General features: G+C 44.5%; 1 protein-coding gene across 2 annotated transcripts in view; it reads right to left on the minus strand.

Moving 5' to 3' along the window:
* SFI1 (SFI1 centrin binding protein) overlaps positions 1 to 12,740 on the minus strand; it is a 531,261-nt gene that overhangs the window by 128,947 nt on the left and 389,574 nt on the right. For both annotated transcript variants that reach the window (XM_085635878.1, XM_085635877.1), the window contains exon 26: positions 6,737 to 6,990. In XM_085635878.1, coding sequence (XP_085492004.1) covers positions 6,737 to 6,990 — 254 coding nt within the window. The remainder of the gene's footprint in view (positions 1 to 6,736; positions 6,991 to 12,740) is intronic.

Raw genomic sequence — 12,740 nt, forward strand, 5'->3', positions numbered from 1 at the left:
ACTTGCGCTAGATGGCGTGCTAACATTACAAATAGTGTAGTTTACTATCCCAACACCTTCCCTACTGTTAAGTGGACTGGAGTTGGAATAGTAAATTACACTTTTTTAATGTCAGCACGCCATCTAGCGCAAGTCGATGTAAAGACTTGCGTTCTAATGGCATAGCGTTGTAACATCGCATGCGTTGTAACACATGCGATGTAATTGCACGCGTGGTAAAAACCCACGTTGTAATATCATACATCACTTTGGAACAGCTTGCCTTTGGATGTCCGTCAAACAAGTGAGCTTCTCCCTTTTAAGAAACGGGTCAAAACTTGGCTGTTTCCTAAATGTTAACTGTTCACTATCCTACCGTCATCTCCCAGTGCATCTATTTTAGGAGTTATCTTCAGCGCCAGGATACCTGTAAGGTGATAGCTGCGCTATATAAATGTTTTAAACAAACAAATAAATAAATAAATAAATAAATAAATAAATGGAGAGATGAGAGGCGCTCTTGGAGGGTGATAGTGAGGGAATGATAGCCCCAACAAAGCCTGTTGTATCCTGGTGCACAGTAAGGTCAACATTTACTATGCTTTGAAAGCTAGTACAGTTGAATATATAATGACAAATGTGTTGTAGAATGCATCATTTGGCGCGCTCACTGCACTGGCTATGCATGGTACCGGGCTGGTCTGACAAAATTTGTCAGGCTGCTTTTGGGTTCCTAGTCCGGCTGTGGCATGCGCAGGAACCTCATACCGCTAAATCGACCACTATATCCATACATGCCAATAGAGCCGATTCAGGCTGTCTTCTGCCTGAAATTGTCTCTGCTTCAAAAGATGTGAATGGGGGAAATACGTTCTCCCAAATATATTTTTAAATCTCCCACTTTCCTCTTCTAAAATGTTGTGCAAGCATTTATGTGAAAAAGCTTTCTCGGGTCTTATGTAACCAAAAAATAAATTCAGAAATCGCTTGGGAAATGTAGAATCTGACCTGAGGGTTAAAATTTCTGAAATAAAACCAAACACTTAAAAGTTAGTCGTCTAGAAGTAGCACCAACTCATTAACAAGTTTAGATTTTTGCATATTTTTTCAATATAAATTAATAAAATCTCGAGTATTTGTTTGGTGTTTACTTTTCTATGTATTTTTTGCGAATTACTGTTTTAATGTTTGAAATTTAAAATCGTACAAGATTCTTGGTGGTCCCCAGCTTCCAGTAGCGAATAAGCGGGGTCCTTAGGAGACAAAGTTGGGAAACACTGGTATAGACCGACTTTTCATTCCGAGGATGTTAAATATTTTCGATTTTTTAGGTATTCCCCCTTTGAATTATATATGCTCATTTATTTAGGAGTATGTCTTAAATGCAAGCACAAAAATGCCTAAATCGTAAGAGAACAAATTACTTACCTTCTGTAACACACTATCTGGTAGATACTCCAACTGCAGGTTCCTCACATTTAGAATATTCCCCTGGCACGAGGCTGGATTCTAAAACCTTTAAGTAAAGCTCCTGCATGCTGCTAGGTGCACTGTGCAGCTCAGTACAACCCTGAAATGTGTTTAGTGCTTGACTATTTCCCCACACTCAGACGTGGAGCGTGTCACAATCCTTGGTACCAATGTGCAGATTCTTAACTTGGGACCCTTTTAGTTATTTAAAACTACCACTCCCCTCAACGGGAGGTGAAAACACAATGATAAATCTGTGATTAGACAGAGTATCCAAATGAAAGAGCATTACCATAGGTAATTAACTTGTTCTTTTGATGGTTAACGTCTAACTGCAGGTTCCTCAACTTCAGAATAGATACCAAAGCAGTACCTTCCCAGGTGGAGAAATATCCTGCCCATCAAACTTGGCTGTCAAGGCAGTAGTGTTTTGTGAAAATGTGAACTGATGCCCGTGTTACAGCCTGGCTAATTTTAAGAACATGGACAAATACACAGGATCAAAAACCCTTATACCCATTAATAGAACCGGGCACAATATATATTCAACACAAGCGTTCGCAGGCCTTATTCATATATTCACCTGAAGATGTATTCAAATAATACAATAAAGATTTCCTCAATGCCAACAATGGTTTCTTGTATTTGTTCACCAAATACACATTAGTGTCTCTTCAAGATAAAACATGCCATCTGGCAAAACACATCACAGCAGAGTACATCCCTCACTTCCTGAGGTTTGTTAAACTGTGATGCCCCAAGAAGTCAGCTCATCAACAATGCCTTCACAAACCCAGAAGCAATCTGGATCACTGCTGTAACCATGGCTCAATCAGCCCATCCACCCTTCCAGGCCAAGACTTGTAGACGTTTTAAGACCCACAGGAATTAAGTTGCGGACGAAACATCAACACTATAGTAGGGATTTTCTAAGTGTAATAACTAAAGCAGAAATCAGAATTATGACCGTACTGTGTAGCTTTAATAATGTATTGGCATCCCTACTGTACATATGTATCATATCTTACAGTTCACTTCACTGCACCTATGAGCACTGCACCATATGCACTAACAGGAATTATATAATACCTTTTGGTGAATAAATACAAGTCGTCATTTTTGGCACCGAAAAAGACAATGTATTATTACGAATTTAACTAAGTGAGATTATATGAATGAGACCCACAGAAAACGCGTGTTGGCTATGATTTCAAGGCACATAGTGTGTCAAAGAAGCGGAAGCAGCCTTAGCCTTGGTGGAACAGGAACCCAGTCCTTCCGGAAGCTGCTTTTCGGCCAGTGCGTAGCATATTTTAAGGCAGAGGGCTATCCACCTCGACACAGTTCTCTTCTGCACAGCCTTCCTTTTCTTTGTTACATAGAAACCCACAAAAAGCTGATTGGCATTCGAGAAGGTCTGGGGTCCCTAAAGAGTAGTGAGAGAAGAGGGAGAGTGGGGAAAAGTGGAAAATGCTTAGCTGATGAGAGCGGAGAGGGCTTGAGCCACAAGTTGAACTATTGGGTTTTCATTTTGATGCGAACAAAGACTCTGATTGCGACATAGGTGTCATGTTCTGGCCCAGGGCTCGGGAAGACCTATGTAATAAATGATGTATGTTTCGCTCACATGTCCTCAACAGTTGGGGGATATGTTATACTGTTTTTTCTCTGTGTAAATTGAAAAAAAGAGATATCAAAAAACACAAAACAACTTGAATGTCCGACCAATGGCCCTTGGTATGATCCATGTAAAGGCTTAAAGCTCTTCTGGGGTCCAACAAATGGAGCCTCGTCTCCTCTTTCAAGATGTGTGGTCAGGTTAAGAAGATGGGGGTAATGATGGACTGCTCAATACAGAAAGGAGTCACCACTTTCAGCAAGGAGGCCACATGAGTCCTTTGCACTAGTTTGTGTGGAAATATCAGGGTGTATGGCAGTTGTACCAAACTAGTCTGGGATTTACTCACACGAGGAGCTGAAGTGACCGGAATGAGGAAGAAAATGTTTAAGAAGACGCAACAAGCAGGTGTGAATCAGCTCGAAGAGTGTGCACATGAGAAACATCAAGACCACGTTAAGGTCCCACTGAAGCATCACAAACCATTTTGGAGGAAACGTGTGACAAAACTTTAATAAACTTCATTGGTTAGTTCTGCAAAATTAAAAAGGCTAAAAGGGACTACAAACAACTAGTACCTATTACAAGGCTATGCTGGGTCAAAGACAAAACAAACATTAAAATATCCTTCCAGAGTCTGTCTCCACACCAGGCCATAAAGTTATTCCAGGGCCGATGCAAATAGCTTTCATAGACTAACACCTGGCAGCGAGGAGGATATCCACAACCTCAGGTAGTAGATCCAATATAGTCAACTGCTGCTGCTAAATCTCCATGCATGGAGTTGTAGGCTGTGCAGATTCAGGTGTAGAACCCTGCTCTCCTGCTACCACAGAACATCCTACTTAAGTGGTAACCTGATCAGGGGACAGACACTCATGCCCATATGTTACCCGTACCACACTCTCCTGGCCCAATCTAGAGCTATTAGGATCACTTGTTCACAGTCGTTCCTGATCTTCTTCAGAAATCAGAATCCCATGCTCCTGTAAAACTGCACTAAGTGTCCTAAAAGGAGTTTTTGCAAGAACTCCAACACGCAAACGTTTTGACACTGTGCGTTCTTGACAGTGGCCAAAAGATTTAGCCAGTATTTCTCTCAACCCACCACTCTTGGAAGATGCCCTGAGCCATCTCACTATTAATGAAGCACAAAGCTCTACCGGCTGAGCTTATCTGCCCTGGCATTTAAGGAACTCAGCAAGTGGTTCACAATGAAGAAAAGTGATGCTCCAGCCAACTCCATAGACAACGAGCCTCTTTGCACAGAACCCAGGCCCACAATCCAACCTGCGTGTTATAGTACCATTGGCATTGGGTTTAAAGATAGAGAGGAACTTCACTCTAGGGATTTGAGGTTGAACGTTGAATAGTAGCTGTAAACACTTTTCTTCCTGAAGGTTACAAAGCAGGCACATTTAGTCCTCTGTGCAGTTCGGCTTATCTGTCAGTCTTGATGGAATAGACGCTGAAAATGGCCACAGGAACGGCAGATGCCATTTCTTTTTTTGTCAAGTTTGGCAATGGGCTTTGGGCCAGTAGCGGAGTTCTTCGTGTAAAAAGATCATTCCTCCTACAGGTGATCAAGTAAGTAAATGACTATGACTCACATAGACTCATCTTTGACCCATAATATCGCCAGCAAGTTCTGGCACCGCTTCACTTGGAAGAACATTCTCATGATCATCATCACCACTGTCATCACCCTGACCATGTAATCAATGTGATGTTCCTCTGCCTCCTCTGGGGCAAGGCATCATTGTTCTCACTGAGGCTCAGTAAGTAAATACACAGGTATTTGCTGCAACGTGCTTTCTGGCAGAAGCAAAAGTGCTGTTAGAAGCTATCTGTAACAGGAAGCGCCACGCTGTGAAGAAACAGCTTGTGGAACTGGCAGAAATGGTGAACGATGCAAAGTCATTGATTGTGTGTAGCAGCATGGTGGAGATCGACAATCACAGAAATTCTCCATTCTGGGCTTCAAATGCTCAAGGAAGCATAGAAGGATGTGGCTAGGTAGGTTGACCATAGCCTAGTGAGCTTAATACATTTGCTCAGAAATAGGAATGAAGTGGATGTCCTGATCAACAGACTCTCTGGCTTGATTATCATGTTCCTTAACAACATGAAGCCTCTCCGAGCACATAAATGGTTTACTTATGATCACAGTCTCCTCCTAAGAAATCTGCACCCTCTGGGCCAGACAAGTTCCTCCAATATTTGCAGATAAATTACGGGTATCCTTGCAATTCTGTGAAATGTTCAAAATGAAAGAGAGGCTGAATGGCAGAGGACTTTGGGCTAGCACTGGATGACAGTTGGCTGCAAATGCACTATCCACAATGGTAGGGTCGATGGAGGAGACATGAATAGTATGGTCTCTGTCAACAGAGATGAAGCAGTTGTCACCACTAATGAGGCAGTGGCCAACAAAATCATTGTCAGTGTTCCTGTCGATAAGACTTTCAACTTCGAAGCCGACAACAAGACTTTAGTTGTCAAGTGGACTGCATAGCTGTTGACCTGGGAATGTTGATGAGGACTTCAACAGGGTTGTTGATGGTGAAGAGGCATCTTTAACATGAAGAGCTGAGGAGCTCCTGTCAAAGTGCCGATGGGCTTACATTTCTAAATCTTTACTACCCACATCAGGAGTCTGCCTAAAAGACAGGCTCTGAGGGTTTCAGGGCAGTGGACGAGACAGTCTCCCAAGGTGAGGCTCATGCCAACCCCAGCTCTTTTTTTTTAAACTTCGAAGGAGGTGCACCGTTAGAGGACACAGTGTCTAGCAAAAGTGTACCCAAGATACTTGCCTCTCCAACATTTAGAATTTAGTGATTTACATTTTGGCATATTTTGCATCTTCTTGCCACATGTCCAGAGTGATGATGACATAGCAGGCATTTTTGTGTGTGCGTGTGTGTGAGAGGAGGGGTCCATTATGATAGATCTTTCTGGCCCTGCAGGAGTGGCAAAGTTTAAATGAGCCTTTGGCCTTACTAGGGGCGTCAGCCAACAAAGTTCTTGGTGTACAGCCAGTCAAACGACAAAAGAGGCATAAAATACTGCTTACCTCCTGTAAATTGTCGTGAAACAGACCCGAAGGAATAGAAGTGATCATCAAAATGAAGAAAAATGTGCAAATCCAAAGAGAAGAGCTGAGACATCAACTTACCTATGGTAGACAATCTACGCTGATCAGCTTATGGGCGAGTTGGAGCTCAGAGTAGTTTCCATTCATTGGCTGGAGTTCGGATCACATAATGAAGTGAATGGATTACATATAGCACGTCTTTCATTTTGATTGAATTGTATGAGACACTGCTCTATTAACATTGAAACCTGACTGACAACGAGCATATTCAAACCTGAGAATCAATTAAACATGCAATTTTGGCAAAGGATAGCCTAAAAGGAATAATAACCACATCTATGATGTAGCAAAAAAGAAACAGTGAAAAAAAGGAAATTGGTGAAAGGTGAAACAGGCAGCAGAGAAGTAGCCTGAATAGCTACAAGAGTATTCAAAAGACTGACCACAGAAAGGAAAGGACTGTTAAAATGGAAAAACTACAGCACTTTATAACAGAGCAGCAGAATCACACAAACATGCATCGAGACGATAGGAGCTACAATAAAGAAACAGCAAAACATCAGGTTGTTACTTACAAGAAGTGCAGCGGTGCATCCCCGGCGTTCACTAGTATTGAGGATTCTCCACTTGACACAGGGGAGAGTTCAGGTTTTGTAGTGGGCAGAGTAGTGGCTTTTCCCCGTGCTGTAGGACTGCCGGGTATCTGGAAGGTCACATGTTTTCTGAGAGGCCCTGTGAGGGTGGGAGGAAGATCTCCTCTTCGGCACAGAGCCTTTTCCTTCCAGGTCATGGCACAGCGATACACAATCTGGTGAAGGTCATAGGCAGCCTGGCCAACAAACATGGAGGTTACTCTACAGAAAAGTGACAGTGGCTGCCAATTATCATGAAAGGAACTTGACCAGTCATATTACATGCCTGAGGCTAATTATTCTCCAAGTGTAAATCAGCACTATCCTCCTTCTTAATTGCTTCACTTAATAGACACATCAGTAGACACTTGGAGATTAACACTTGCCATGAAGAAACTTTAAGGACTGAAAAGGATGTCAAAGAAAACTCGAATTCTTGCATGATCTTGTAGTGTACCCTTTAAAGGACCCAGTTAGATAGGTATGCAGCTCAAAGACTCAGATGTAGGTATTTAACACTCTTTCAGTTGGATACCATCAGGCCACATATTCCTCACCTCTAGACTATTCCCAAGTGCCAGACTGAATCTGGAGATTTTTTCAACAATGTCTCCCACACTGGCAAGCGGCACCATATGGCTCTCTGGTGACTTCATACCGTCCCGGAAGTGATGGGAGCGAAGATGCAAATAAGCACAATCCCTGAAGGCAGACGCCAGTTTCTTAATCTTTCTCCTTCTGTGCCCTCAGTCAAGGACTACTTCAAACACACTGAAGGTATGTGTGCCAAGTGCAATTTGGAACATTTTTATGAGTCCACTCCACAGTATAGAGAGGTAGGAGGAGAATCTGCAATTAGATCCACCAGAAAAAGCATTACCCACGGTAAGTAACTCGTTCATCTGATGGATACTTCTAACTGTAGATTGTTTACTTTCTGAACAGATACCATAGTAGTGCCCCCAAAAGGTGAAAACTCTCCGATTAGGACGCCTTGAAGGATCGAGCAGGCAAAATGACCCTTCCATCTGACCAGATTGTCAAGGCAGTAGTGTTTCATGAACACGTGCATCAACGCCCACATCACAGCCTGGCAGATGTCCAGGACTGGCACCCCGTTTGCCAACACCATTATAGACAATCAATCAATCAGGGTTTTGTATAGCGCGCTACTCACCCGTGAGAGTCTCAAGGCGCTGAGGGTGGCGGGGGGCAGCTTCGGATTAGTTGAAGAGCCAGGTCTTGAGGTCCTTCCTGAACGTGTTCAGGGTCAGGGAGCGACTGATGTTCACGGGAGCTCGTTCCAGGTCTTGGCTGTGATGTGGGAGAAGGCTCTCCCGCCTGTTCTGTTTCTGCGGATGCGGGGGACTTCTGCCAGGGCGAGGTCGGCAGATCGGAGGTTCCTCTTGGGTGCGTGGAAGGATAATCTTTCATTGAAGTATTTGGTTCCAATGTTGTTGAGTGATTGGTAGGCCTGGGTGAAGAGTTTGAAGGTGACCCTCTTCTCAACGGGGAGCCAGTGGAGGTCCTGTAGGTGTTGGGTCATGTGTTCGTGGCGTGGTGTCCCGAGGATGAGTCTGGCTACGGAGTTCTGAGTGGTTTGGAGTTTGTGTAGGAGGGTTCTGTTGATACTGGCGTATAGGGCATTGCCGTAGTCCAGTCTGCTGGTTATGAGTGAGTGGGTGACGGTTCCCCTGCAGTCGAGAGGGATCCATTTGAAAATCTTGCGGAGGATGCGTAGGCAGTTGAAACTGGTGGAGGTGACGGCGTTGATCTGACGGTTCATGGAGACGGAGGGGTCGAGGATGAAGCCAAGGTTTCATGCATGGTCTGTGGGGGTGGGCGAGCTCCCGAGGGCGGCGGGTGACCAGGTGTTGTCCCAGGCAGAGGTGCAGGGTCCGAGGAGGAGGACCTCGGTCTTCTCAGAGTTGAGCTTCAAACAGCTGTCTTTCATCCAGGCTGCCACATTCTACATTCCTTCCTGGAAACAGTCTGGTGTCTTCGGGGTTCTTCGTGAGTGAGAGGATGAGCTGGGTGTCGTTGGCGTAGGATACAGTGCTAAGCCCTTGATGTCTGACGATGTAGGCGAGGGGGCCCATGTAGATGTTGAAGAGCGTGGGGCTGAGCGATGATCCTTGGTGAACTCCGCAGTTGGTATCGGTGGGCTCGGAGAGGAAGGGAGGGAGTCTGATCCTCTAGGTTCGGCCGGAGAGGCAGGATTGAATCCAGTTGAGGGCGGTTCCTTGTATTCCCGCATCGTGAAGTCTGGCTGCGAGTGTCCGGTGTGAAATAGTGATCTTGATGCTGGTGGAATGAGCCTACAGACCTCCTAGAGGTACCTTCTCCGCTACTGTGTAGTAGGTTTTAATATAGAGGACTACCTGGACAAAATCCGCTTTTGCACCACCTTACCTTTCTTGTTCCCAGCAAACCCCATACAAAGCTGATTATCCACATGGAGGTGTCTCATACGATCAATGTAAAATCTCAAATTTCCCTAGGGGTCAAGCCGATGAGGCCTCCCCACCTCTTTCGAGCGGTGTGGGAAAGCAGAACATGTTGGCAGGGTAATCGATTGTCTGACATGGAAGGGCGATACCACCTTTAGCAGAAAGTCAGGCAAAGCCCACAGCACCAATTTGTCTCGAAAGAAAGTGCTGTATGGAGTTTGTATCAAGAGCGCTTGTAGGTCACACATGCAGTGCGCAGAAGTGATGGCAATAAGAAAGACCATCTGGATTATCAGAAGCCATAGCTTAACAACTAAACATAAGCTCAAATTGTGGGCATGCATGTATCAAACGTCAAGATCAGATTTACGTCCAATGTTTTTGAAAGGAAGATATGTCAGGACATCCAAAAACTGGATTACAACCGGTGACATAAAAAGAGAGGGCTGCTCAGGCAAACATAAAAAGGCAGAAAGGGACAACAACACGCCCTTAATTGTTTCCCCCACAAGGCTCTGCTGGGCCAGTGACAAAACAAACAATATCTCAGAGGCCACAAACTCTTCCCAGCACCTGGCATTGATGGACTTTGTGGACTGACGCCTGGCAGTAAGAATGACATCCACAACTTCAGGCTACAAGGTAAAATAATTTAATTGGTCACCACTAAATCTCCATGTATAGCGGTGTAGGTTGCACTGATTCGGATGCAGGATCTTTCCTTGACAGGAGGTCCTCCCAAAGAGGTAGCCAGATTGAGGGGGAACATTCTCAGGAGCTCTGGTTACCACAGTCTCCAGGCCCATGCCAGTACTAATAAGATGGCTTTGGTCTGGGCAGTCTGTCCTGTCTTTCCTCAGAACTGAAGACAGGAGAGACAGTGGTGGGAATGCATACAGACCCGTGTATGCAGATGAAATGCATCTCTTAATTACCATTTTGAAGGAAAGTCCAGTGTGCCAAAGCTGCAACAATGCTTTCTCTGCGATGGTGAACCGATCTACCCAGGGCATGTCTCACTGATCGAAGATGCCCTGTGCCAACTTGGGATGGAGGTGCCACTTGTGGTCGACCAGCTGACATAAGCTAGGCTCATCTACTCTGAAGACCACTAAGTTAATGAATACCAAAAAGATACTAGTAACAAGATTGGGGAGTGTAGAGGGATGGCCCTTCATGGGCTTCAGAGATGGATGCGTCCTCCACTTCAAATTATTTACTTAACAAAAAGATCCATCTCTTAAGGGGAGAAAAGAAGGAAATTCAAACCTGGGTTATATGGGTGTAAATGTCCCACAATGGTTGGACATACACAAAGGTGTTTAAATACCCCTCACACACCAAGAATGACCAGTGGTGTCATGCTTCATCATAGGGGTCTTCCCGCCCCGCTGCGGGACGGGGCGTGCTACGACCTACGAATACGTGGGAGCACTGATAATAAAGTGCTATGTGTAGTGCAGTGGGAGGGTCTGGGATAGGTGTGAATGTGAGTTAAAAAGGACCTGGCCCCTAGGACAAAAGAACTTTAATAAGTCGGAAGGGGCTGGTACTAGTAAAAGGGTGGTGCGGAGACTTCCTACTCAATGTGTGGTGTTCTCCTAGTATGTTGTCGACATGTTTCGATGCTAGGCATCTTCTTCAGGACAGGGTTAAGATCCCTCCTATGTGCGCATATTGGTACTCATGATAAGTTTATCAATATAAGAGAAAACATGCGTGAGTATACAGTACCTAATGGTATTCGTATTTAATTCTGTAAGAAAAATAATAAAGCAAATTACTCGTTCAGATTCCCAGGAATTGTACGATGTTCACAATTCCTGGGAATCTGAACGAGTAATTTGCTTTATTATTTTTCTTACAGAATTAAATACGAATACCATTAGGTACTGTATACTCACGCATGTTTTCTCTTATATTGATAAACTTATCATGAGTACCAATATGCGCACATAGGAGGGATCTTAACCCTGTCCTGAAGAAGATGCCTAGCATCGAAACATGTCGACAACATACTAGGAGAACACCACACATTGAGTAGGAAGTCTCCGCACCACCCTTTTACTAGTACCAGCCCCTTCCGACTTATTAAAGTTCTTTTGTCCTAGGGGCCAGGTCCTTTTTAACTCACATTCACACCTATCCCAGACCCTCCCACTGCACTACACATAGCACTTTATTATCAGTGCTCCCACGTATTCGTAGGTCGTAGCACGCCCCGTCCCGCAGCGGGGCGGGAAGACCCCTATGATGAAGCATGACACCACTGGTCATTCTTGGTGTGTGAGGGGTATTTAAACACCTTTGTGTATGTCCAACCATTGTGGGACATTTACACCCATATAACCCAGGTTTGAATTTCCTTCTTTTCTCCCCTTAAGAGATGGATCTTTTTGTTAAGTAAATACCAAAAAGATAGTCTGCTTGTCCAGCCACCTCCAGAGAAAAAGAGCATCGTGGCACAGGATCCAGAACACAACTCTGCCCTTCTTATTTCAGTATCACATGGCAGTCATGTTGTGAATCAGGACCAGCACCAGTCTTCTCTTGACGGTCAGTAGGAAGGCGTTGCCTACAAGCAAAACCCCTGGCAATGCCTGGAAAGGAGTGAAACTGTGGTGTGTGAAGAGACTGCTTTCTCTCCAAAGAGGAGAGTCATGTCAAAAGGCTTATTCATGAGTGATACATGAAAGCAGACCGAAAAGGCCATAGATCTCACCCACGAATGAAGGCGGAGCGCAACTCTATTCAAGACTGCTCTGCCTAACAGTATATTATAAATAATATTCATATTTGGCAACATACTGGCCATCCTGAATGGAATGTGCCACATTAGAGCAGAATTCCTCCAGGGCTACTGGTCTGACACTGACCGAAGGGCAAGGCTAGATGAAGAGAACACTTGTTTCACAAATGCCTTAAGTCTCTTCAGCTCCTTATGTGGAGGGGTGATAGAAATACATTTTGGATTGATCAGGCTAGTGGAGGTCTGATCCACCAGGGTCTCCGGCGTAGATTAATGCGTCAAAAAAGCAGGGTTGTCTGGGGTAGGTCTGTGGCATCATGCTACCCGTCTATTTGCAGGTGAACAGGAATCATGTTTTGTTCAGGCGCCTATGAAGATGTCACTCAGGACTTTGCTGAATGGCAGCACGTGAGTTCTACCCAGGCTGCAGAACTTCAGTGAGTACATTTGTCTTTACTCTAAAAGATGTTATTTGTTAGTTGAGGGGGAAATTCACCCCCACATCGCAAAAGGGTGGATGGATTTGGTCAGAATCCGATCAGAAAAATTGTTGATATTCGGAGATGTAGTGCCAGAGGCACTTCCATATATTGGGACCACATGATGACCTTTGACTACCACTGTTTTAATTGCCTTTTGGTATTTTACTTAACCCTAGCTTGAATGTACGACATCATTTTTCCTGCATGTGAACTTTTCCTTGAAGATTTTTGGCGTGTCTCCTTGTAGCTGCACAGTGGAAGTGCTT

This window comes from Triturus cristatus, chromosome 11 (genome assembly GCF_964204655.1).
Source record: "Triturus cristatus chromosome 11, aTriCri1.1, whole genome shotgun sequence".
Taxonomy (NCBI): domain Eukaryota; kingdom Metazoa; phylum Chordata; class Amphibia; order Caudata; family Salamandridae; genus Triturus; species Triturus cristatus.